Raw genomic sequence first — 22,509 nt, 5'->3', positions numbered from 1 at the left:
TTTTTTGGCAAATAAGGAAAAGTTTAAACACTTTTTTTATGTTAGTATTTAATTTTATTAACATTTTTTTTTTTAATTTTTAATTTTGTGATTAACCAATGTTTTTGGCTGTCAAAACGCCTACTCTTATTTCTCTAGACTCACTTGTTAATGCTTATTTTATTTCAGTTCCTATTTAATTTGCTGTTGTTAGCTTCAGTTTTTTTATTGTAAAATTTGTATCTTGTTTTACTTAATGGAAATGTTTTCTGACCAATAGTCATTTGCAGTAACTGCATAGTCTGCATTGACCAAAACAGACCAGTATGTTTCCAGCACCTTGCTGAATGAAACAATGAGGTCAATTCAGAAAGCAAAGTGTTCCTAATAAAGTGGCCGGTGATTGTACAATATAGAATAATTGAATCCAGAAACATAAGGATGCGGTTTTCACACTTCACAGCAGATGCGAATGCAACAACAAGCACAACTGGAGCATGTGAACACCCAGAGAGAGTTAATTTTTCTTAATCTCTGTGTGAACAACAACATGTCAACACTTCACAAGAAAACAGTTAAAAAAAGAGTGTAAACTACATTAGTGCATTAAATCAAAGAGACATGCTAGGAAACATTTTGGCTGAACCTTTTACAGCCATTTATTATCTTGTATTCCTCATGTTGACAGCATAGCATCTTTGACATTACGGTTGATATGTCTCAAAACTACTTTGGCAGAGTAAAAGCATTAAGGCACGTTAGTATGAGGTATTACAGACAGATAAAAAAGTTTATAGACAATGATTACAAACCATGCTTAATATTAACTGGCAGAAAATGGAAACCAAACTGGAATAGCTTGTCAATGTAAGCAGCAGCAATCCTACACAATCCACTTCAACACTGAAGAAACACAAAACAAATCTGGGCCTTTCTCTATGACCCTGATGTTTATTGGGAATCAATATAATGTAAAATGTATGTTTATAATACTAACTTTATTCTTCATTTGTACTTAATAGTTGAGGTAATCTGGGACTTACACTACTGTTTAAAATATTGGGGTTGGAGAGAATGTAATCATTTTAGCTTGAGCTGTTTGATCAAAAACACAATAATATTGTTACATTTTATTGCAACCTAGAGCAAATCTTTACTAGCTTAGTGTATTTAATGCCATTTATTCAGAGTCACGTGATCCTTCAGAAGTAATTGTATTAAAATTCACAAGAAACATCTTAAAAAACAAAAAACAAAAAAACATGTTCAGCTTCTATAAAGAAAAAAAAGTTTTTTTTTTCCAGGACTCTTCATAAATACACATTTCAACAGAAATAACATCATTTTATGTCACTCTTTACCAATTTGCTGCATTTTGGCTGAATAAACGTAATATTCAGACATACAGTATATCTGGAAAGTATTCATAGCACTTCACTTTTTCCACATTTGTTTATGTTACAGTCTTATTTCAAAATTGATTAATTTAAATGATTCATAGTTCTACACACAATACCCCATAATGACAATGTGAAAAAAGAGTTTTTTGAAATTGTTGCAAATTTATAAAAAAATAAAAAACCTGAAAAATCAGATGTACAGAAGTATTCACAGCCTTTGCTCAATACTCTGTTGATGCACTTTTGGCAGCAATTACAGCCTCAAGTCTTTTAGAATATGTTGCCGCAAGCTTGGCACACCTGTCTTTGGGAATTTTTTTCCATTCCTCTTTGCAGTACCTCCCAAGCTCCATCAGGTTGGATGGGAAGCGACGGCCATTTTCAGATCTCTCCAGAGATGTTCAATAGGATTTAGGTCTGGGCTCTGGCTGGGCCACTCAAGGACATTCACTGAGTTGTTGTGAAGCCACTCCATCGAGTGTGCTATGGGTCATCGTCCTGCTGAAAGATGAACCGTCGCCCCAGTCTGAGGTCAAGAGCACTCTGAAGCAGGTTTTCATTCAGGATGTCTCTGTACATTGCTGCATTCATCTTTCCCTCTATCCTGACTAGTCTTCCAGTTCCTGCTGCTGAAAAACATCCCCACAGCATGATGCTGCCACCACCATGCTTTACTGTAGGGATGGTATTAGCCTGGTGATGAGCGGTGCCTGGTTTTCTTTAAAAGTATTGCCTGGCATTCACTCCAAAAAGTTAAATTTCAGTCTCATCAGACCAGAGAATTTTGTTTCTTATGGTCTGAGAGTCCTTCAGATGCCTTTTGGCAAATTCCAGGAGGGGATTGGCTTCCCTCTGGCCACTCTACCATACAGGCCTGATTGGTGGATTGCAGCACAGATGGTTGTCCTTCTGTAAGGTTTTCCTCTCTCCACAGAAGAACGCTCTAGCTCAAACGGAGTGACCATCAGGTTATTGATCACCTCCCTGATTGAGGCCCTTCTCCCCTGATCACTCAGCTTAGATGGCCGGCCAGCTCTAGGAAAAGTCCTGGTGGTTCCAAACATCTTCCACTTACAGATATTGGAGGCCGCTGTACTCATTGGAACTTTCAGAGCAGCAGAAAATTTTCTTTAACCTTCACAAGCCTTGTACCTCGAGACAATCCTGTCTCTTGAGGTCTACAGACAATTCCTTTGTCTCCATGCTTGGTTTGTGCTTTGACATGCACTGTCAACCCTGGGACACTATATAGACAGGTGTATGCCTTTTCAAATCAAGTCCAATCGACTGAATTTACCACAGGTGAACTCCAGTTAAGCTGCTGAACGATTTCAAGAATGTTCAGTGGAAACAGAATGTACCTGAGCTCAATTTAGAGCTTCACGACAAAGGCTGTGAATACTGATGTACATGTGATTTTTCAGTATTTTTATTTTTATAAATTTGCAACAATTAAAAATATATATTTTTTACATTGTCATTATGGAGTATTGTGTGTAGAATTTTGAGGAAATAAATGAATTTAATCCATTTTGGAATAAGGCTGTACCATAAAAAAAATGGGGAAAAAGTGAAGCACTATGAATACTTTCCGGACGCACTGTAAAACAAACGAGACAAAAACTGACCCCAAAACTTTTAAATGGTAGTGTAGATGCTTATTAGCAAACACAAATGTTTGTTTGAAAGTGAGCAGCAATATATGAGAAAAGTTAAAAGAAGCACTAAATTCATTACCCATGTATGTAAATTGTATTTACCTCTACTATTGAACTGTCAGAAATAAAAATAAAGAAATAGAAAATAGCTGCTTAACAGGGCCATGTTTTTAAACATATTTACACAAGGCCCATAAAAGCAAAGCACTGCATGTTTGAATATCGGTCATTCCTTCAGTACATAAAGCCATAAATGCAGTTTTTGCAATAATATCAACTGGTGATTATGGAGAAAACAAGCTGAAATGCTCACTAAATAAGTTATTCAATGCAACCTTTAGAAATGATGCACTGAAACAGCTCACTTGATAATTACACTGCACGTAGTAACCTACAGACTTTGAAATAAGTCATTTTTCAGTAAACATATGCAGTTACAGTGTAAGTTCATCAGCTGTGATGTGAACATGTTAATCTCAGAGCAAACAAGGCCAATTCATAACTCCAGCCCCACTAATCAGTGCAGCGTGGTCCGACACGACACATTAAAACACCGAGATACAATAAGTTAATAGGCACTTATCAGTTAACATAATGCACAAATATCATGCATATGCTGCCACAGTATATTTCTTCCTCGATCAAAACATTTGGACATAATGCATAGGTACAGTATAAAGTCCAATACATAAACAACATTACTGGTAATAAAAATAAACATCTGTACAAAAAAAGTCCTGCCAGTATTTTATGGTTTGCTGTATTTTCCATCAATATAACAGATCAATGCCGAAAAAAAAAGTACAAAAATAAATATTCTATTTACAATCACACATGGCATTCAGGAATTAACGTCACTGCAAAACAAGAGGCAAAAACACCATGTTAATTTTAAGCACACGAGCAAACGGAGGTATAGAATTGGCTTTCTATCACCAATGTTGTATCACCAATAAATCCTAGACATATTCTTAACAACAAGTCTTAATGTATACAGTTAGGTCCATAAATATTTGGACATAGAAACAATTCTAACATTTTTGGCTCTATACACCAACAAAATGGATCTGAAATGAAACGATCAAGATGTGCTTTAACTGCAGACTGTCAGCTTTAATTTAAGAGTATCTAAATCAAGTGAACACTGTAGGAATAACAACAGTTTGCATATGTGCCTCCCACTTGTTAAGGGTTTCAAAAGTAATTGGACATAATAACAATCATAAATCAAACTTTCACTTTTTAATACTTGGTTGAAAATACATTGCAGTCAGTTACAGCCTGACGCATGGACATCACCAGACACTGGGTTTCATCCCTAGTGGTGCTCTGCCAGGCCTGTACAGCAACTGCCTTCAGTTCCTGCTTGATTTTTCTTTCAGTTTTGTCTTCAGCAAGTGAAATGCATGCTCAATCAGATTCAGATCAGGCAATTGACTTGGCCATTGCATAACATTCCACTTCTTTCTCTTCAAAAACTCTTTGGTTGCTTTTGCAGTATGCTTTGGGTCATTCTCCTTCTGCACTGTGAAGCACCGTCCAATGAGTTCTGAAGCATTTGGCTGAATATGAGCAGATGATATTGCCTGAAACACTTCAGATTCATCCTGCTGCTTTTGTCAGCGGTCACATCGTCAATGAATACAAGAGAACCAGTTCCATTGACAGCCATACATGCACACGCCATGACACTATTCAACCCGGGCTCATTGTGGAAACGTAGCCCCGCGGACGTTTCTGCGGACCGCGATTTACGTCCCGGGAGGTACGTATTCGAGCGTTTTTTTGTTTTCGCGGATCCGCGAGAGGCCGCTGTGCGCGCTTTTTCGCGTCTCGGCGCCTCTCGGGAGCGCGTGGCGTTTGCGCCCGCGCTGTTCTCGCACAAAAAAGCCGCCGGATCGAAAAAAAAAAAAAAGCAAAAGCCCTCGTCTTCCATCTCAACCGCGTTTTCGGATCCCGCCGCGTTCTCGCCCTTATTTTTCGGATTCCGTTTTTCGTCTTACCTGCTTTCTGGAACCTGCTGTTCCCCGGACTCGATCCCGGTCTTCGTCCACCGCGGCCGGCTCCTCCTCCTCCTCCGGGGCCTCCGCTCCGCCGACGCAACGCTGTGAGCTAAGCGGACAAACTGATTGCATTGGGAAAGCCCTCCACTCGGAGGCGAGCCGTCGGCCGGCGAGCGCGAAGAGGAGGGGCGGAGCGGCGCCACACCGCCCCGCAGCGTTCGCTCGAAAAAAAAACAAACGCGGCCTTTACGTACCTCCGGCCACGTAAATCGCGGTCTCCAGAAACGTCCGCGGGGCTACGTTTCCAGAATGAGCTTGGGTTGACACTATTACCACCATGTTTCACTGCTTAGGATCATGAGCAGTTCCTTTCCTTCTCCATACTCTTCTCTTTCCATCACTCTGGTACAAGTGGATCTTGATCTCATTTGTCCATAGGATGTTGTTCCAGCACTGTGAAGGCTTTTTTAGAACTCTAATCCGGCCTTTCTGATGCTTTGTACTGCATCTGCTTTTCATGTTGCCTCTTGGCCAGGTCGTCATTGTAAATGAGAACTGGTTCTCAATTGACTTACCTGGTTAAATAAAGGTTATTATTGAGGCTCATCAGTAGTTTATATCTTATGGTGAACTCTCTGTATTCACTCTGGTGTGATCTTCTCTTGATTGTTGATTTTGGCACACATACACCTACCTCCTGGAGAGTGTTCTTGATCTGGCCAACTGTTGTGAAGGGTGTTTTCTTCACCAGGGAAAGAATTCTTTGGTCGTCTACCACAGTTGTTTCTGTGGTCTTCTGGGTCTTTTGGTGTTGCTTATTGCTCACTGGTGCAGTCTTTCTTTCCAAGAATGTTCCAAACAGTTGATTTGGCCACGCCTGATGTTTTGCTATCTTTCTGTTTGGTTTGTTTTGTTTTTTCAACCTAATGATGGCTTGCTTGACTGATAGTGACAGCTCTATGGATTTCATCTTGAGAGTTGAAAGTAACAAATTCCAAATGCACATAGCACACTTGAAATAAATTCTGGATCTTTTATCTGCTCATTGTAATTGGGATAATAAGGGTATAACACACCTGGTCGTGGAACAGCTTAAAAGCCAATTGTCCAATTATTTCTGGTCCCTCAACAAGTGGGAGGCACACATTCAAACTGTTGTAATTCCTACACTGGTCACCTGATTTGGATGTAAATACCCTCAAATAAAGTACAGAGCCAAAAATGTTAGAATTGTGTTGATATCCAAATATTTATAGACCTAACAGTATATATATTTTAGCAAATAGGTTTTTTAGATGTTTGTAGATGACATAAAACCTAATCTATACCTCCATATCATGAAGTTATGCAATTATTTAAAAAAACAAACAAATTGTTAATAAACAGAACTCACTTTATTCCAACACCCTGGTACTGGCAGACCATCATCACCCTAGAAAAAGCAGGAGAGGTGGCAATGAACGGAAAGTTTTTCTTAAGAATGGAAACATAATCATAAGAGTCCACATACTGTATCCTGTATATAACCACTTAAGTATTTACTTGTAAAACATACTGTACATTTCCTATCTGCAATAAATCATAAATTTGTATTCATGCACAAAACCTAAACACTTATATAGAGACACTATGAAACAATTACTTTATAACAATAATACTAGGCTATCTACCTTCCAGCAGTCACTTTGATTTAAAAACGACATAAAAAAAAAGAAACACAACAAAAATGATCAACAATTTGATGTCAAAACCTTTACATCCATATGATGCAAAAACTATTATAATATAATAAAAGTTTCATTAACAATATAAAAGAAAGCTTTAATTCCTGTTTTACACAGGATTTTGTATCTCTTTATTGCATCTAAACTACACTCACCAGCCACCTCGTTAGGTACACCTTACAAGTACTGCGTTGGACCCCCTTTTGCCTTCAGAACTGCCTTAATCCTTCATGTCATAAATTCAACAAGGTACTGGAAATATTCCTTAGAGACTTTTTTATCCATATTGACAAGATAGCATTACGCAGTTGCTGCGGATTTGTCGGCTGCACATCCATGATGCAAATCTCCCATTCCACCACAACCCAAAGGTGCTCTATTGGACTGAGATCTAATGACTGTGGAGGCCATTTGAGTACAGTGAACTCATTGTCATGTTCAAGAAACCAGTCTGAGATGATTTGTGCTTTATGACATGGTGCGTTATCCTGCTGGAAGTAGCCATCAGATTGTGACGATCGTCATTAGAATTTTCCTTATTATTGTATGAGTGACGTCTGATTGGGTTACTGCTGTCAGCTGATGCAACGTTATTTAGAGCGCCTTGGATGGGTTTCTCGCTCTCTCTCTCATTCATTCCTTGTCACGCAGTCAGCATGCAGGTGATTCCGGGTCACTGAGAGGTCATGCTGACTGTGTGTGTGTGTGTGCGTAGAGAGCGCGCTGCGTAATTGTTGCTTTGAGTCCGTTTTTGTAGCTCAATATGTGTTTTCATGCTGTGTGGTCTTGCTCTAAGGTAGTGGCAGTGTTCTTTGAAGTTGGTCACGGCATCGAAAGTGCGAGTATGTTTTTGATGCGGACGTTGAAGCGGCAACATTTATGAATGGAAGAGTTTATGATTTTGGCGGAGGTTGTATTTGCGATGCATGGTGAACGTATTATGCGCTCTGGTTTGTTTGTGGAGTGAGGCGCGGGTTTATTTTTGTTTTTTGGCGCTCGAGTTGCCTATTTGTTTTGGGTTTTTTCTTTCTTTTTGTTTGAATGTTTGATCACTATCGTGATCGGGATTTGTGTTGCTGTTTTCTGGGCCCAGTAGCATCGACGGGTGATCGGGTAAGCAAATGTTTCTTCTTTGATTTATATTGTTTTGGTTAACTTGTATATGTGTATGTATGTCCAAAAGATTTGATGAGATGGTAGAGTAACCATATGAATGTGCATTGCGTTCACGATTGCTTCAACGTGCACAAATGGAAAATCTACTTTAGCGTATACGAATTGAGAGACATTTCAAGTGCATTGATTACCCGTTTACTTCAGCGTGCACAAATGGAAAATCTACTTTAGCGTTTACGAACTGAGAGACATTTCAGAGTGCATTAATTACCCGATTACTTCAGCGTGCACAAATGGAAAATCTACTTTAGCGTATACGAACTAAGAGACATTTCAAGTGCATTGAATGTGCAATTGATTCAGCGTGCACAAATGGAATATCTACTATGTGTAAAGTGTACAACTGAGTTCTATAAGTTCTTGAATGTGTGATTTGATTTGAACTTGAAATATTATGTTTGTGGGAATTTGATTAATATTGGTTGTATGTTTAGAAGTGGTTTATTTGATTTATTTCTTTATGGTTGGTTGATGTATCACCCGTTGATGGTTTTGTTTGTAAAAGGTAATTAATAGGTATTGTGCCTGGGCCTGGACATTTAAGTTTGTTTGGTTTATAGATTTACTTACAATGTGTTGAAGTTAAAGTTTGTTTTTTTTGTTTTCTTCTTTATTAATTCATTGATCTGTTGCATGATTGAATATCTGATTTGGTTTTTATTAAATCATGCATCTGTTGAAACTTAAATTTTCATTTAATTGAATTATTTAAGAAACTGTAGTGGGGTCTTTCAACCCCTGGCGCCCAACCCACTTTATTAGCCAAATACCGCTACAGATTTGGCGCCCAACGTGGGGCCCTGAGATATGCTAAATATTTAGTGGTTTTTGTAATTTTTGCTTAATAATGGAAGCTGAAAACTTTCTTATTAATTTTCCTGATGCAGCAGAAGGTAGTTGTGAGGGCCCATCTCATAACAGTCCTGTTACTCCACAGATTGACCGATCATTATTAGATGAGGACACTGGGATGGAACAGCCATTTATTGGGGCTCCGATCCTCTCCTCTGAAAGTCGGACAGACGATTTAGCAGTTTTAGTCCAGGCAATTAATTCTCTTAAAAGTGTATTCGTAGATACAGTAGACCGGCAGAAAAAAATGGCTTCAGGACAGTACTGAACTTTGTACTCATGAAGTTCCTAAGAAAACATTAACTGTGGTTGAAAAAGCACATTCTGAATTTTTAGACGTTCTTTCTGACCGTATGAAAGAGTTTACTAAACATACAATTGAAGCTATACAGTGGAACTCGAAACAGACACACAATGAATTTAAGGCAATGTTTGATGAGGCTAACTCTTCAATGTTTTCTTCCTTTAAGAGAGCTTTGGAAGAATCTAGGGTAGGAGAAAAAACATTACAGGAAGAAGTATGCAGCTTGAGGAAGGAGCTACTTGCCATGCAAACTTCGCTTGATTCCTTTATGCAGCAGAGGATCTCACTTGACACCAAAGTAGATGAAAAGGTTCATGTTTCTGGGTCTCAGGTATGTTCAAATACATCTTCACATGTAGACTCTAGTGAGTCCATTAGTCAACCTGCTCTTTCAAATTTGGCTTGTGGGCGTATTCCGCCTATTAAAATGGTATTTCCTACTTTTGGAGGAGTAAATGATGAGTCTGATCCTGTTATTTATTTGGAGAGATGTAATGACTTCTTAGCTCTAAGACCAATGTCAAACAGTGAGATACTTGCCACCATGCGTAGTGTTCTGCATGCCTCAGCCCGAGATTGGTGGGAGACAGTAAGATTTAAAATTAATTCTTGGGAAGGTTTTCAGAAGGCTTTTTTAGCGGTTTTCCTCCCAGAGGATTATCAGGATGTGCTCGAAGAAAAAGTGCGTAATCGACTGCAAGGGACAAATGAAAGTGTTCGAGACTTTGCTTTTTCATTTCAAGCTTTATTTAAACGCTGGAAAAAAGAAGCTACTGATACTGAAGTTTTGAAAGCTCTTTTAAAAGCGATGAATCCTTGTTATGCTAGTCAACTTCGTGGCCGTGCACAGACTGTAGAGGAACTGGTGAGATTAGGAACACAATTAGAGAGAGATTATGATCATCAAATAAAGTACAATCAGTTACAGTTACCTAAGAGTTCTTTTCTTGACCAGCATTTGTCTAAAAAATCAAAAGGGGTAGAAGTAAAATCAAACTTACCTCCAGAACAAAGTTTGACTAGTTTGATTTGTTGGCGATGTCATGAAAATCATTCCCCAGGTTCTTGTTCCAAGTTTAAGGCTGTCCTGAGTGGAAAGCAAACTGGTGGACAATTTCAAGGAACTAAAGAGTTCCAACCTCAAAATCAGCAACGAGGTATGCTGTCTGCTTATGATACTCAGCGCTTTGTAAAAAAAGATGTGTCATCTGGTAGGAAGCTGGATAAGAGAGATGGTATTAAAATTCTTCGTCAGTTGGTTATCCCCATGATGGTTCGGAACTGTAGTGGTAAAGCACTTGTTGATACAGGAGCTACTTATACATTGCTCAACGTCGATTTATGGAATAAGATAAAAGAACCCAATGAGCGACTAGATGTATGGCATGAGGGACCACTTTATCTAGCTAATGGCGATGCTACTGTTCCTCTTGGCCAAAAAGTACTGGACTTCTATTTGCAGGATTTGCATTTCCAAGTTCCAACTGTAGTTCTGCCAGCTCAGAACCTTGTGTACTCAATGGTTTTGGGTTTAGATTTTATCGCACTGACGGGGTTGCAACTGAACATTAAAGATCAACTGTACAGTTTTTCAGATGATCCACAAGGTCGGGTTTTCCCTTTCCAACCGCCTATTACACCAGGGGACTCTTGGAAGTGTTGTAAACCACCTGGTAACTATAATCCATCTGCTTCTTTGTATTCTGCTATACCTCCTGTTCAGTTTGTATGTACAGCAAACGAATGTGTGGATAAGAGTGATGTGGGAGAGTCTGGTTCTGTATTGATGGAGCTTTTGCAAAGTAAAATCAAGGAGAGCAATCTTTCAGAACGTGAGTCTCATGTTCTGTTTACTCTTTTGTATGACCATCCTGACGTTTGTACTCCTAATTTGGGTAGAACCCATCTTGTCCAGCATAAGATTGCGGTTTCAACAGATGTTGTTGTAGCTCAAAAACCATACAGACTACCCATACACAAAAAGGAGATTGTAAAGGAACAAATTGATGATATGCTCAATCAAGATATCATCCAGCCATCTCATTCACCCTGGGCATCTCCTATTGTGTTAGTTCCTAAAAAAGATGGAGGGCAGAGATTTTGTGTTGATTATCGTAAACTGAATGCAGTCAGTGAAAGCGACGCATTTCCTCTTCCCACAGTGAATGAGATCTTGGAGTCCCTTTCTGGGTCAGGGATATTTAGTACTCTGGATTTAAATAGTGGATATTGGCAGGTGTCCATGCATCCAGATAGTATGGCCAAGACCGCTTTTGTCTCACCTTTTGGCCTATATGAGTTTAAGGTGTTACCTTTTGGCCTGAAAAATGCACCGGCCACGTTTCAAAGGCTTATGAATAGAGTCTTGGCTGACTATCTGGGGCAGTGTTGTTTAGTGTATCTAGATGACATAGTTGTCTATTCGGCTAACTTTCACCAACATGTCCTGGACCTCCAGAAAGTTTTGAGATGTTTGCAGAGAGCAGGACTAACTCTCAAACTTCCAAAATGTCATTTCTGTTTAACAGAGATCAAGTTTCTTGGCCATATTGTGACTACTGATGGTGTAAAGGCAGACCCTGCTAAAACAGAAGCTATTCAGAATTTTCCAGTCCCAACAAATTTAAAGGAACTCCAACGGTTTCTGGGAATGAGTGGGTGGTACCATAGGTACGTTCAAAATTTTTCAGATATTGCCGAACCACTTAATGCTCTAAAGAAGAAAGGAGTTCGTTTTCAGTGGACAGCTGAGTGCCAGGTAGCGTTTGACTGCCTCAAAAGGCATCTTTCCTCACCACCTGTACTTGGACACCCAAATCATGCCCATACATTTGTAGTTTATACTGATGCCAGTTCAACCGGCTTAGGTGCTGTTCTTGCTCAACGACCCTCCACTTTTGGTGCATCTGAGGAGGTGTTGGCGTATGCTAGCCGTACTCTGACATCAGCAGAGAAAAACTATTCTACAACTGAGCGGGAGTGTTTAGCAGTGGTTTGGGCTGTAGAACGGTGGCGGCATTATTTGGAGGGAAAATCCTTCAATGTAGTCACTGATCATGCCTCTCTTCTTTGGGTGTTCAACACTACAAAAACAAATTCCCGACTGATTCGCTGGGCTTTGAGACTACAGGAGTTTGAGTTTATTCTGGAGTATCGTAAGGGGAAGCTTAATAGCGCCCCAGACGCTTTGTCTCGGATTGACGTTCCTGATTCTTTTCCAATGGTAGCTTCCTATGTTCCTAAGCAAAGTACAGAGAGTATGGTGTCACTATTTCCTCTTTGTGATGAGGATATCTGGATTGCACAGCAACAAGATGTAGAAATCCAAAGGATATATCAGAGCTTAGCAGAAGGAAAGCAGAGTGATGAGGGATCTGGCTCTGAGTTTGTCATTTTAGAGGATAAGGTCTATAGGAAGGTGTCTAATCCTACAAAGGGAACTCATTTTCAGATTTATGTTCCACAGACTCTCAGAGAAATTTTGTTGGAGGCATATCACTCCAATCCATTGAGTGGTCATTTTGGGCGTTATAAAACTCAAAAAAGGTTAATGCAAGTTGCCTTTTGGCCTAATATGTGGAGAGATGTATCTGAATTTGTGAAGAACTGTACTAGTTGTCAGCAGAATAAACCAGAGTGTCGTAAGCCTGCTGGAAAACTTCAGCAAACTGAAGTGAAGGAGCCTTGGGAAATGCTTGGTGTGGACCTTATGGGGCCACTGCCTCGTAGTACCCTGGGTAACACTCAATTGTTAGTTGTTGTGGACTATTACAGTCACTGGGTTGAGATGTTTCCTCTTCGCAAAGCTACTGCTGGAGTGATTGCCCAGACACTTAGGAAGGAAGTACTGACTCGATGGGGTGTTCCAAAGTTCCTACTATCTGACAGGGGACCTCAATTTACATCTGAGATTTTGAAGGATCTGTGTAGCAGATGGGGAGTGGTACAAAAATTAACAACAGCATATCATCCCCAAACTAATTTTACGGAACGTGTGAATCAGGTAATTAAAGTCATGATCTCCTCTTATGTGTTTGGTGAGCATAATCGGTGGGATCATTACTTACCAGAGTTGAGATATGCCATCAACTCTGCTGTTCAGGAGAGTACTGGATACTCCCCAGCAGAGTTGTTATTGCACAGAAATCTGAGAGGACCTTTTGAACTTGTGTTAGAGCCTCACCAGACTGGTCTTAGGGTTCTTAAAGACTTGCAGGAAGTGGTAAAAAGAAATGTGCGTAGGGCTAAGGAAAAACAGAAGCGTTTGTATGATGCGAGACGAAGAGATGTGCATTTCACAAGAAATGATAGAGTTTGGATGAGAGCACATCCTCTTTCTAAGGCTTCTCAAGCATTTGCAGCTAAATTCGCAGCTAGATGGATTGGGCCTTATCGAATTGTGGAAAAGCTTGGTCCGGTGAACTACCGGATTGTTCGGGAGGATAATGGGGAAGATTTACGTACAGTTCATGTATGCAATTTAAAACCTGCATTCCCCTCCGCAGGGGAATTAGATTGTAGAGAGAGAGAAAGGGTCCTGAAAATTTTTGTCGAAGAGTCAGAAGATGAGGAATTTCTCGGATTTGAATAGTCCTGAGATCCAGTAATCACTTAACTGATTTCCATATTTATAGATCAGATTATTTGGTGAGTAGAGTTATTGGGATGGAAAGCTGTTGAGTGTCTTTTTATTGCTGCATAATTTTTAGGTCTTAAAAAACCCCTAAAGATTTCTTGTAAGTAACTTATAGATCACAACCTCTTTAAGTTTGACTGATCTTTTTCCATGGGGGGGAGAGTGTGACGATCGTCATTAGAATTTTCCTTATTATTGTATGAGTGACGTCTGATTGGGTTACTGCTGTCAGCTGATGCAACGTTATTTAGAGCGCCTTGGATGGGTTTCTCGCTCTCTCTCTCATTCATTCCTTGTCACGCAGTCAGCATGCAGGTGATTCCGGGTCACTGAGAGGTCATGCTGACTGTGTGTGTGTGTGTGCGTAGAGAGCGCGCTGCGTAATTGTTGCTTTGAGTCCGTTTTTGTAGCTCAATATGTGTTTTCATGCTGTGTGGTCTTGCTCTAAGGTAGTGGCAGTGTTCTTTGAAGTTGGTCACGGCATCGAAAGTGCGAGTATGTTTTTGATGCGGACGTTGAAGCGGCAACATTTATGAATGGAAGAGTTTATGATTTTGGCGGAGGTTGTATTTGCGATGCATGGTGAACGTATTATGCGCTCTGGTTTGTTTGTGGAGTGAGGCGCGGGTTTATTTTTGTTTTTTGGCGCTCGAGTTGCCTATTTGTTTTGGGTTTTTTCTTTCTTTTTGTTTGAATGTTTGATCACTATCGTGATCGGGATTTGTGTTGCTGTTTTCTGGGCCCAGTAGCATCGACGGGTGATCGGGTAAGCAAATGTTTCTTCTTTGATTTATATTGTTTTGGTTAACTTGTATATGTGTATGTATGTCCAAAAGATTTGATGAGATGGTAGAGTAACCATATGAATGTGCATTGCGTTCACGATTGCTTCAACGTGCACAAATGGAAAATCTACTTTAGCGTATACGAATTGAGAGACATTTCAAGTGCATTGATTACCCGTTTACTTCAGCGTGCACAAATGGAAAATCTACTTTAGCGTTTACGAACTGAGAGACATTTCAGAGTGCATTAATTACCCGATTACTTCAGCGTGCACAAATGGAAAATCTACTTTAGCGTATACGAACTAAGAGACATTTCAAGTGCATTGAATGTGCAATTGATTCAGCGTGCACAAATGGAATATCTACTATGTGTAAAGTGTACAACTGAGTTCTATAAGTTCTTGAATGTGTGATTTGATTTGAACTTGAAATATTATGTTTGTGGGAATTTGATTAATATTGGTTGTATGTTTAGAAGTGGTTTATTTGATTTATTTCTTTATGGTTGGTTGATGTATCACCCGTTGATGGTTTTGTTTGTAAAAGGTAATTAATAGGTATTGTGCCTGGGCCTGGACATTTAAGTTTGTTTGGTTTATAGATTTACTTACAATGTGTTGAAGTTAAAGTTTGTTTTTTTTGTTTTCTTCTTTATTAATTCATTGATCTGTTGCATGATTGAATATCTGATTTGGTTTTTATTAAATCATGCATCTGTTGAAACTTAAATTTTCATTTAATTGAATTATTTAAGAAACTGTAGTGGGGTCTTTCAACCCCTGGCGCCCAACCCACTTTATTAGCCAAATACCGCTACAAGATGATGAGTACACTGTGGTCATAAAGGGATGGACATGGTCAGCAACAATACTCAGGGAGGCTGAGGCAGTGACACAATTCTCAATTGGTACTAATGGGCCCAAAGTGTGCCAAGAAAATATCCCAAGAAAATATATGAATTCATACTTTCATGTTGTTAACCTCAAACTCTGACCGTACCATCCAGATGTTGCAGCAGAAATCGTGACTCATCAGACCAGGCATTGTTTTTCCAATCTTCTATTGCCCAATTTTGGTGAGCCTGTGCGAATTGTAGCCTCAGTTTCCTGTTCTTAGTTGACAGGAGCGGCACCCGGTGTGGTCTTCTGCTGCTGTAGCCCATCTGCCTCAAGGTTTGATGTGTTGTGTGTTCAGAGACGCTTTTCTGCATATCAGTTGTAACAAGTTATTTGAGTTACTGTTGTCTTTCTATTAGCTCAAACTAGTCTGGCCATTCTCCTCTGACCTCTTGCATCATTAAGACATTTATGCACACAGAAGTGCCGCTCACTGGATATTTTTTATTTTACAGACCATTCTCTGTAAACCCTAGAGACGGTTGTGGGTAAAACCCCCAGTACATCAGCAGTTTCTGAAATACTCAGACCAGCCAGTCTGGCACCAACAACCTCGCCACGATCAAAGTCACTGAAATCACCATTCTTCAGCAGGTTGTCTGGACCACAGCTGCTTCCTAAATGGCACACTATAGACTATGCCCTTATGCACTACTGTATGTACTTATGCACTTACACACTCAACAGCATAGTGTATAAATGTAGTGTCGTCCCTAATGGAACACTAATTGTTTTTTTACAAAGAGGAAATTCAAACTGTTTCCCTGATTACGTTTGTCGGTTGCCAAATTGGTAAAATAAATGACCAAACTACCAAATAATACCTGCCATGAATTTATCTAAGAGGCGCTATAATCACTCTTGTAGGAGAATTTTGCTTTCACAATCCAAAATAAATAAAGTAATCCAACATGTGCGCCCGATAGCTCCGCCCCTTCCACTACGTGAGCAAAGCAGTGGCTGTTAAGTGCGTGAAGTGTCCATCATTCCACTCTTCATATTAACTGTTGAATTAAAAATGCATCATCTGGGTAATTCAAGTGCACTTAATCTTTTTAGTTTTCAATGTCAATGCACAACTTACACTATTTATACTACAAAATGGCATAGAATAGTGCATGAGTATGCGATTTGGGACGCACCTCATGTCTACATGCCTATGCATTTGAGTTGCTGCCATGTGCTAGGCTGATTAGAAATTTGCGCTAACAAGCAGTTGGGCAGGTGCACCTAATTAAGTGGCCAGTGAGTGTACATTAATGTCAAAACTACATTAAATTGACATCACAAATTGGCATTAAAAACATCAAAAAACGACTTGAATTTGAACACTGAAGATGCCTTTTTGCAACACTGTTGATAGTGGCCATAGAGCCATAATTTGTCCTTATATGACATATGACATAAGGATCAATAACTTGACCAAAATAAGCAAGCTAACATGTTATACAGCTCTATGCTTAAAATATTAAAATGTTATTTACTATAAGTAAATTAAAGCAGCTTTAGTGCTTCTGAAGAGTACATGTGTGTCTGAGCTGCAGTACCACTGCTCAAACTTTGATTTGAACACAAAATAACAAAAAATATATCTAAACGATCCTTACATTCCATGTTGTTTATTTACAGAAAGAATCGCACATTGTCCTGCGGACTAATAGTTAGTTTCTTCTAGTAGAAGTAGTTTCTAAATACTATGCTATTTAAAGGGATAGTTTTGTGTTTCACAGAAGAGGGAAACTAATAAAGGCAGTGTTAATTTTGTTGCCGGAAAATGTTCGAAATTTTTGTGACAAACTAGTTACCAACGAAAACTAGACGAAAACTAAATAAAAAAGTGATGATGACAATAACTATAATAAAAATAAACTGACATTTTCGTTGACTAATAAAAACAAGACGAGAATGTGATTGAGAGACGTTTTTTGGAAAATATCTAATCAGAATTAATCTTGGTGTGTGATGCATGACACACGCACACACACATTTGAAAAGTAACTGGTCCACGGTAGACGCGGGATGTGATTACATCATCTTCCATCGAGGTGTCTGTCAGATTTAACTATAATGAAATGACGACAGCTGAGGGAAAAAGAAGATTCACATTTAATGTCAAGACAAAAAGACCGAAAACTGTATGGGGTGGGAAATAGTTGATAAAAACAACAAATCTAAAGCGACATCAGCATGCCAGGGAATCATCACGCGCTGTCTGCATCTGCCGCAATTGTCATGACAACAGCTATTTACAATTTACCTGTAACACAAAACTGCTTTATACAGGATGTCGTTTAGTGATGTGACTATTTCTTACGTCTGTAAGGATGTAATGATACTGAAGTGCTCTAATCTCCGCTTATTAGGGAGTCGCATACAATATATTATATTAAGTTATCAAGATAATAAAACTGCCTTGAAGTGAAGCACACTTTTATTTTTTACGGTCATCTTAACTTTAGAATTCCTCTTTGTGAGCTGACACAGCCATGGGACTGAGTGCACATTTTACAAGGTAACACATTATCATTTGTCGGTCATATGTCATTACTTATTTAATGAGTGCTATAGCTGAGCAACATGTACTGTAACACCAACTACAACAGTAAAGTTTGCTATACACTGACATTGCAAAGTGGACTTTCAAAGATTTAATGGCTTGAGTTAAAACTGTTCAAAAGACTGTTGCCACGTTAGTAGTTTACCAAGTTAAAATAAAGGGTTTGCTAAATAATTGCACCATCCTGGATTTTCAGATGGCTACTGTTTTTACATGTGGATTGATTGCAGAAATTTTACAAATTACCTATGATGAAAATAAACAATGCATATCTAATTTTTAGTCTTTAATGGAAAAGCTATATTCCATATTTTAATTAGTTTTATTTAATTTTAAGTTAGAATATTTTGTATAGATAAATGAATACAATTTTTTAGTTAAATTACACTTAAATCAAACCAAATATATTTTAGTCAAGTAAATCTCGAGTATATTTAGTAACTAAAATCTTATGAAAGATTTGTCAACTTAAACTTTAATGAGTCATAAAACTAAAATATAACAAAAAATAAAAATAAAAAATGGAATTTTAGTCAAAAGACTAAGATTAAAACTACAGTGCATCCAGAAAGTGTTCATAGCGCTTCACTTTTTCCACCATTTCTTATGCTAGAGCCTTATTCTAAAATGGATTCAATTCTTTTATTTCCTCAACATTCTGCACACAATACCCCATAAAGAATTTACCACAGCTGAACTGCAATTAAGCTGCTGCATTATCTCAAGAATGATCAGTGGAAACAGAATGTACCTAAGCTCAATTTAAAGCTTTACGGAAAAGACTGTGAATACCTCTGTACATGTGATTTTTCAGGTTTTTTATTCATTCATTCTTTTTCTTGTCGGCTTAGTCCCTTTATTAATCCGGGGTCGCCACAGCTGAATGAACTGCCAACTTATCCAGCAAGTTTTTACGCAGCGGATGCAGCGGATGCCCACACACATTCACACACACACTCATACACTACGGACAATTTAGCCTACCCAATTCACCTGTACCGCATGTCTTTGGACTGTGGGGGAAACCGGAGCACCCGGAGGAAACCCACGCGAAGGCAGGAAGAGCATGCAAACTCCACACAGAAACGCCAACTGAGCCGAGGTTCGAACTTCTTGCTGTGAGGCGACAGCACTACCTACTGCGCCACTGCCTCGGCCAGGTTTTTTATTTGTAATAAATTTGCAACAATTTAAAAAAAAAAAAATTTAGATTGTCATTATGGGGTATTGTGTGTAGAGTTTTAAGGAAATAAATGAATTTAATCCATTTTTGAATAGGGCTGTAACAAAAAAACGTGGAAAAAGTGAAGCGCTATGAATACTTTCCAGATGCACTGCAAATCCAAATTTGCTGTCAAAATTATAACTGCATAAAGGTTTGGGAAAAAAAATATGACAACATATTTTCATTTTTGGGTATAAGCTATCCCTTTAAGCACCATCATTGTTTGGGAAACTCACCCATGAGCTGTCAGACCAAAAAAAAAAAGGAGTTTCAATATCATTCAAATATGATTTTGAACATGAATCACAGTTTTTCTGCAAGTCGCACTTGCTAAGTATGATCTAATTCTAATCGCATATGCACAAAAATCAAATTGATAGCCTAAACAAAGCCAATGTTTCGTGCATAGTTCATTAGTTTCACATACGCTAAATAAATAAACAAACTGTCAAATAGAAATATTTATTTGTAAAAATGAACTTGGATATTTAATATTTTTATAATTAAGTAAATTGGCTAATAATAAAAAATGATGGATAATACTAACTATTAACACACTATGTATTTTAAAGAGGGCTATTTTATAACTAAATGTTCTCTATTTAAAAATGGCTTTAAGTAGGTTAAAAGCATTATAGGTGTACAACAGCAGGAAGCATGCGGAATAAGCAAAGGGATAGACATCAGCATACCACAGCACATGGGGCATCTAGCCCATCCAGGCCTGGCAGCCCCGGTTCACCTTTCTCCCCTTTCAAGCCTCGGAAACCCTGTTTATGAAATCAGTCATTTAAACTTCCTGTCATCTAGCCACTCCCCCACACTGGCCGCTCTGTTCCAGCAGCTCATTGGTCCAGATCACACTGGACTTGTGACTGACAGGAACAGGTTCAATGTGTCCACAGGGTTGAAATGCCACTTAATACAACAAAGCTAGCTAGTTTGTTGAACTACTGACTCATCCCATTGTGTCCCGCAGTACCATATTCCTGTCAGTCTTAACCCTGAAAAGTAAAAATCCCTTTCAGAGTTCTGGTCGCTAGTCTTTTTTTGCTACCAAAAGCTTTTAAAAACACTTTACTGATTGTTTACAGTTTGACATATGATTACTCCTATTATCAATATACACTGTATCGTCATTAGGACTTTAAATAAAGTGGATATAAGGATCATACCAATATAATTTACAGACTTTGACCAGAACTCTCATGGGTATTTGTTAGTTATTACACAAAGACAAAAGGAGACACTGCTTTCTAGAAGTCTCCTTTTGCCTTAGTGCTGCACGTTGAACGAAAGACATACCAACGGACACGGGGCATCTAATCCAGGGGCTCCTTGGTCTCCCTTATCCCCTTTGGCCCCCCTGTTGCCTTTCTTGCCCCTCTCCCCCTGCAAACAAGTGCATTCAAAAAAAAAAGTCACTCAAGTCCTCCTATAGCAGTACTTGTAAGCAAAGCACCATCACTGAGAATAATTGTATGACATTTTGGTTGCTCTACAAGACATTCTAAAAGGAGATGTGCTTATGAATGGAGCTATCATGAAGACTGGGATCATTTAAAAAGGGTAAGTGGAGGGGTTAAGGAGAAAGGAGATCAGCCAGTTTGGTTAGTGTGCAGACTTATTTACTCATTTATTATTTATTCTATGTGTTTTTGTTTTTTTAAATGGCTGAAGTATCGCAGGATTACAACATTACATTACAATCAATGTAAATTTATGAAGTGTTAAAAAAATATAAAAGAAAATAACAATATTAAAGATTTGCTTTATGAAAAGTTCAAGCAAACCACTGGATTATTTTATATTTGTTTGCCTTAATTACTTAATATTTTTGAGCAGAAATGTGTTTAAAATATGTGCTTTTATTCTCGATGTGGCGTTAATTTTATAAGACAGTAAATACAGTAATATCGCACATTATTATTAAAATTTATATGCACTGTTAACATTTTTATAGAAATTAAAAATGTATTTTATTGCTGTAGTGACAAAGCTGAATTGTCAGCAGGCAATACTCCAGTCATCAGTGTTAAATAATCTCTCAGAAATCATTATAAAATGGCAAACTGGTGCTCAAGAAGCATGTACTTCTGTTAAACTTTATTTTAATATTCTTTTTGTGCAATTTGTTGATCTTTTTTTTTTAGGATTCTTCAGCAGAAAGTTCAACAGAACAGCAGTTCTATATGAAATAATGAAATCAAATAAAATGTCCACTAAATATTATTATTCAATAATAATAAAAAATGTATAATAATAATAACATTAACAATAATAATGACATTACAATAATAATAATAATAATAACACTAATAATAATAATAACACTAAAAATAATAATAATAACAGCAATAGCAATAATAATAACAACACTAACAATAATATTAACACTTACAATAATAATAACAACAATTATAATAACAACAACAACACTAACAATAATAATGACAATAACAAAAATAATAATGACATTACAATAATAATAATATTAGAAATAACAATAATAACAACGTTAAAAATAATAATAACAACAATATTAATAATAACACTAAAAATAATAATAACAGCAATAACAATAATAATCACAACACGAACAATAATAATATTAACATTAACAATAATAATAATGATAATAATAATAACGATAACAATAAAAAATAATAACACGAACAATAATAATATTAACACTAATAATAATGATAATGATAGTGATAATAATAATAATAATAACGATAATAATAACAATAACATCAACAATAATAATAACAACAATAATAATATTAATAATAATACTAATAACACTAAAATCATAATAACAACATATAATAACAGCAATAACAATAATAATAACAACACTAACAATAATAGCAATAATAATACTAACAATAATAATAACAACAACAACAACAATAATAAAAGCAATAACAATAATAACAACAATAATATTAACACTAATAATAATAACATAAATAATAATGACAACAATAATAATAATAAATAATAATAACATAAACAATAATAGTAATAATAACAAAAATAATAATAATTATTATTATTGTTTTTTTTTGTACATAAACAGCATGCCGTAAATGATGCCTTCACAGGGCACTTGAAATTAATGAAAATTATCGCAATCATGCTGTAGAATCATTCTAACTGCAGATTATTTCTTGAGTTCTGAAGGACATACATTTTATTCCCCGATCTTTTCATCAAACGTTGGCCAATAAACAGACAATCTGCTATTGATTCCATTTAGAACACTTGAGTGAAAAAAATGGCTAATGTATAAATGATGAAGAGGC

At 37.5% G+C, this 22,509-nt stretch overlaps 1 protein-coding gene across 50 annotated transcripts in view; it reads right to left on the bottom strand.

The window, feature by feature from the left end:
* col13a1 (collagen, type XIII, alpha 1) overlaps positions 1 to 22,509 on the bottom strand; it is a 199,905-nt gene that overhangs the window by 5,382 nt on the left and 172,014 nt on the right. For 29 of the 50 annotated variants that reach the window (XM_087278866.1, XM_087278888.1, XM_087278856.1 and 26 more), the window contains 2 exons: positions 20,504 to 20,590; positions 6,434 to 6,472 (listed from right to left, as the gene is read on the bottom strand). In XM_087278866.1, the coding sequence (XP_087134992.1) occupies positions 6,434 to 6,472; positions 20,504 to 20,590 (126 nt within the window). Of the gene's footprint in view, positions 1 to 604; positions 3,895 to 6,433; positions 6,473 to 19,890; positions 19,969 to 20,503; positions 20,591 to 22,509 lie in introns of those variants that run through there. The other 21 variants (XM_087278861.1, XM_087278878.1, XM_087278897.1 and 18 more) reach the window with 3 other exon arrangements.

The sequence above is a fragment of the Danio rerio genome, chromosome 13 (genome assembly GCF_052040795.2).
Source record: "Danio rerio strain M-AB ecotype USA chromosome 13, GRCz13ab, whole genome shotgun sequence".
Classification (NCBI taxonomy): domain Eukaryota; kingdom Metazoa; phylum Chordata; class Actinopteri; order Cypriniformes; family Danionidae; genus Danio; species Danio rerio.
This window is presented reverse-complemented; position numbering and strand designations above follow the sequence as displayed.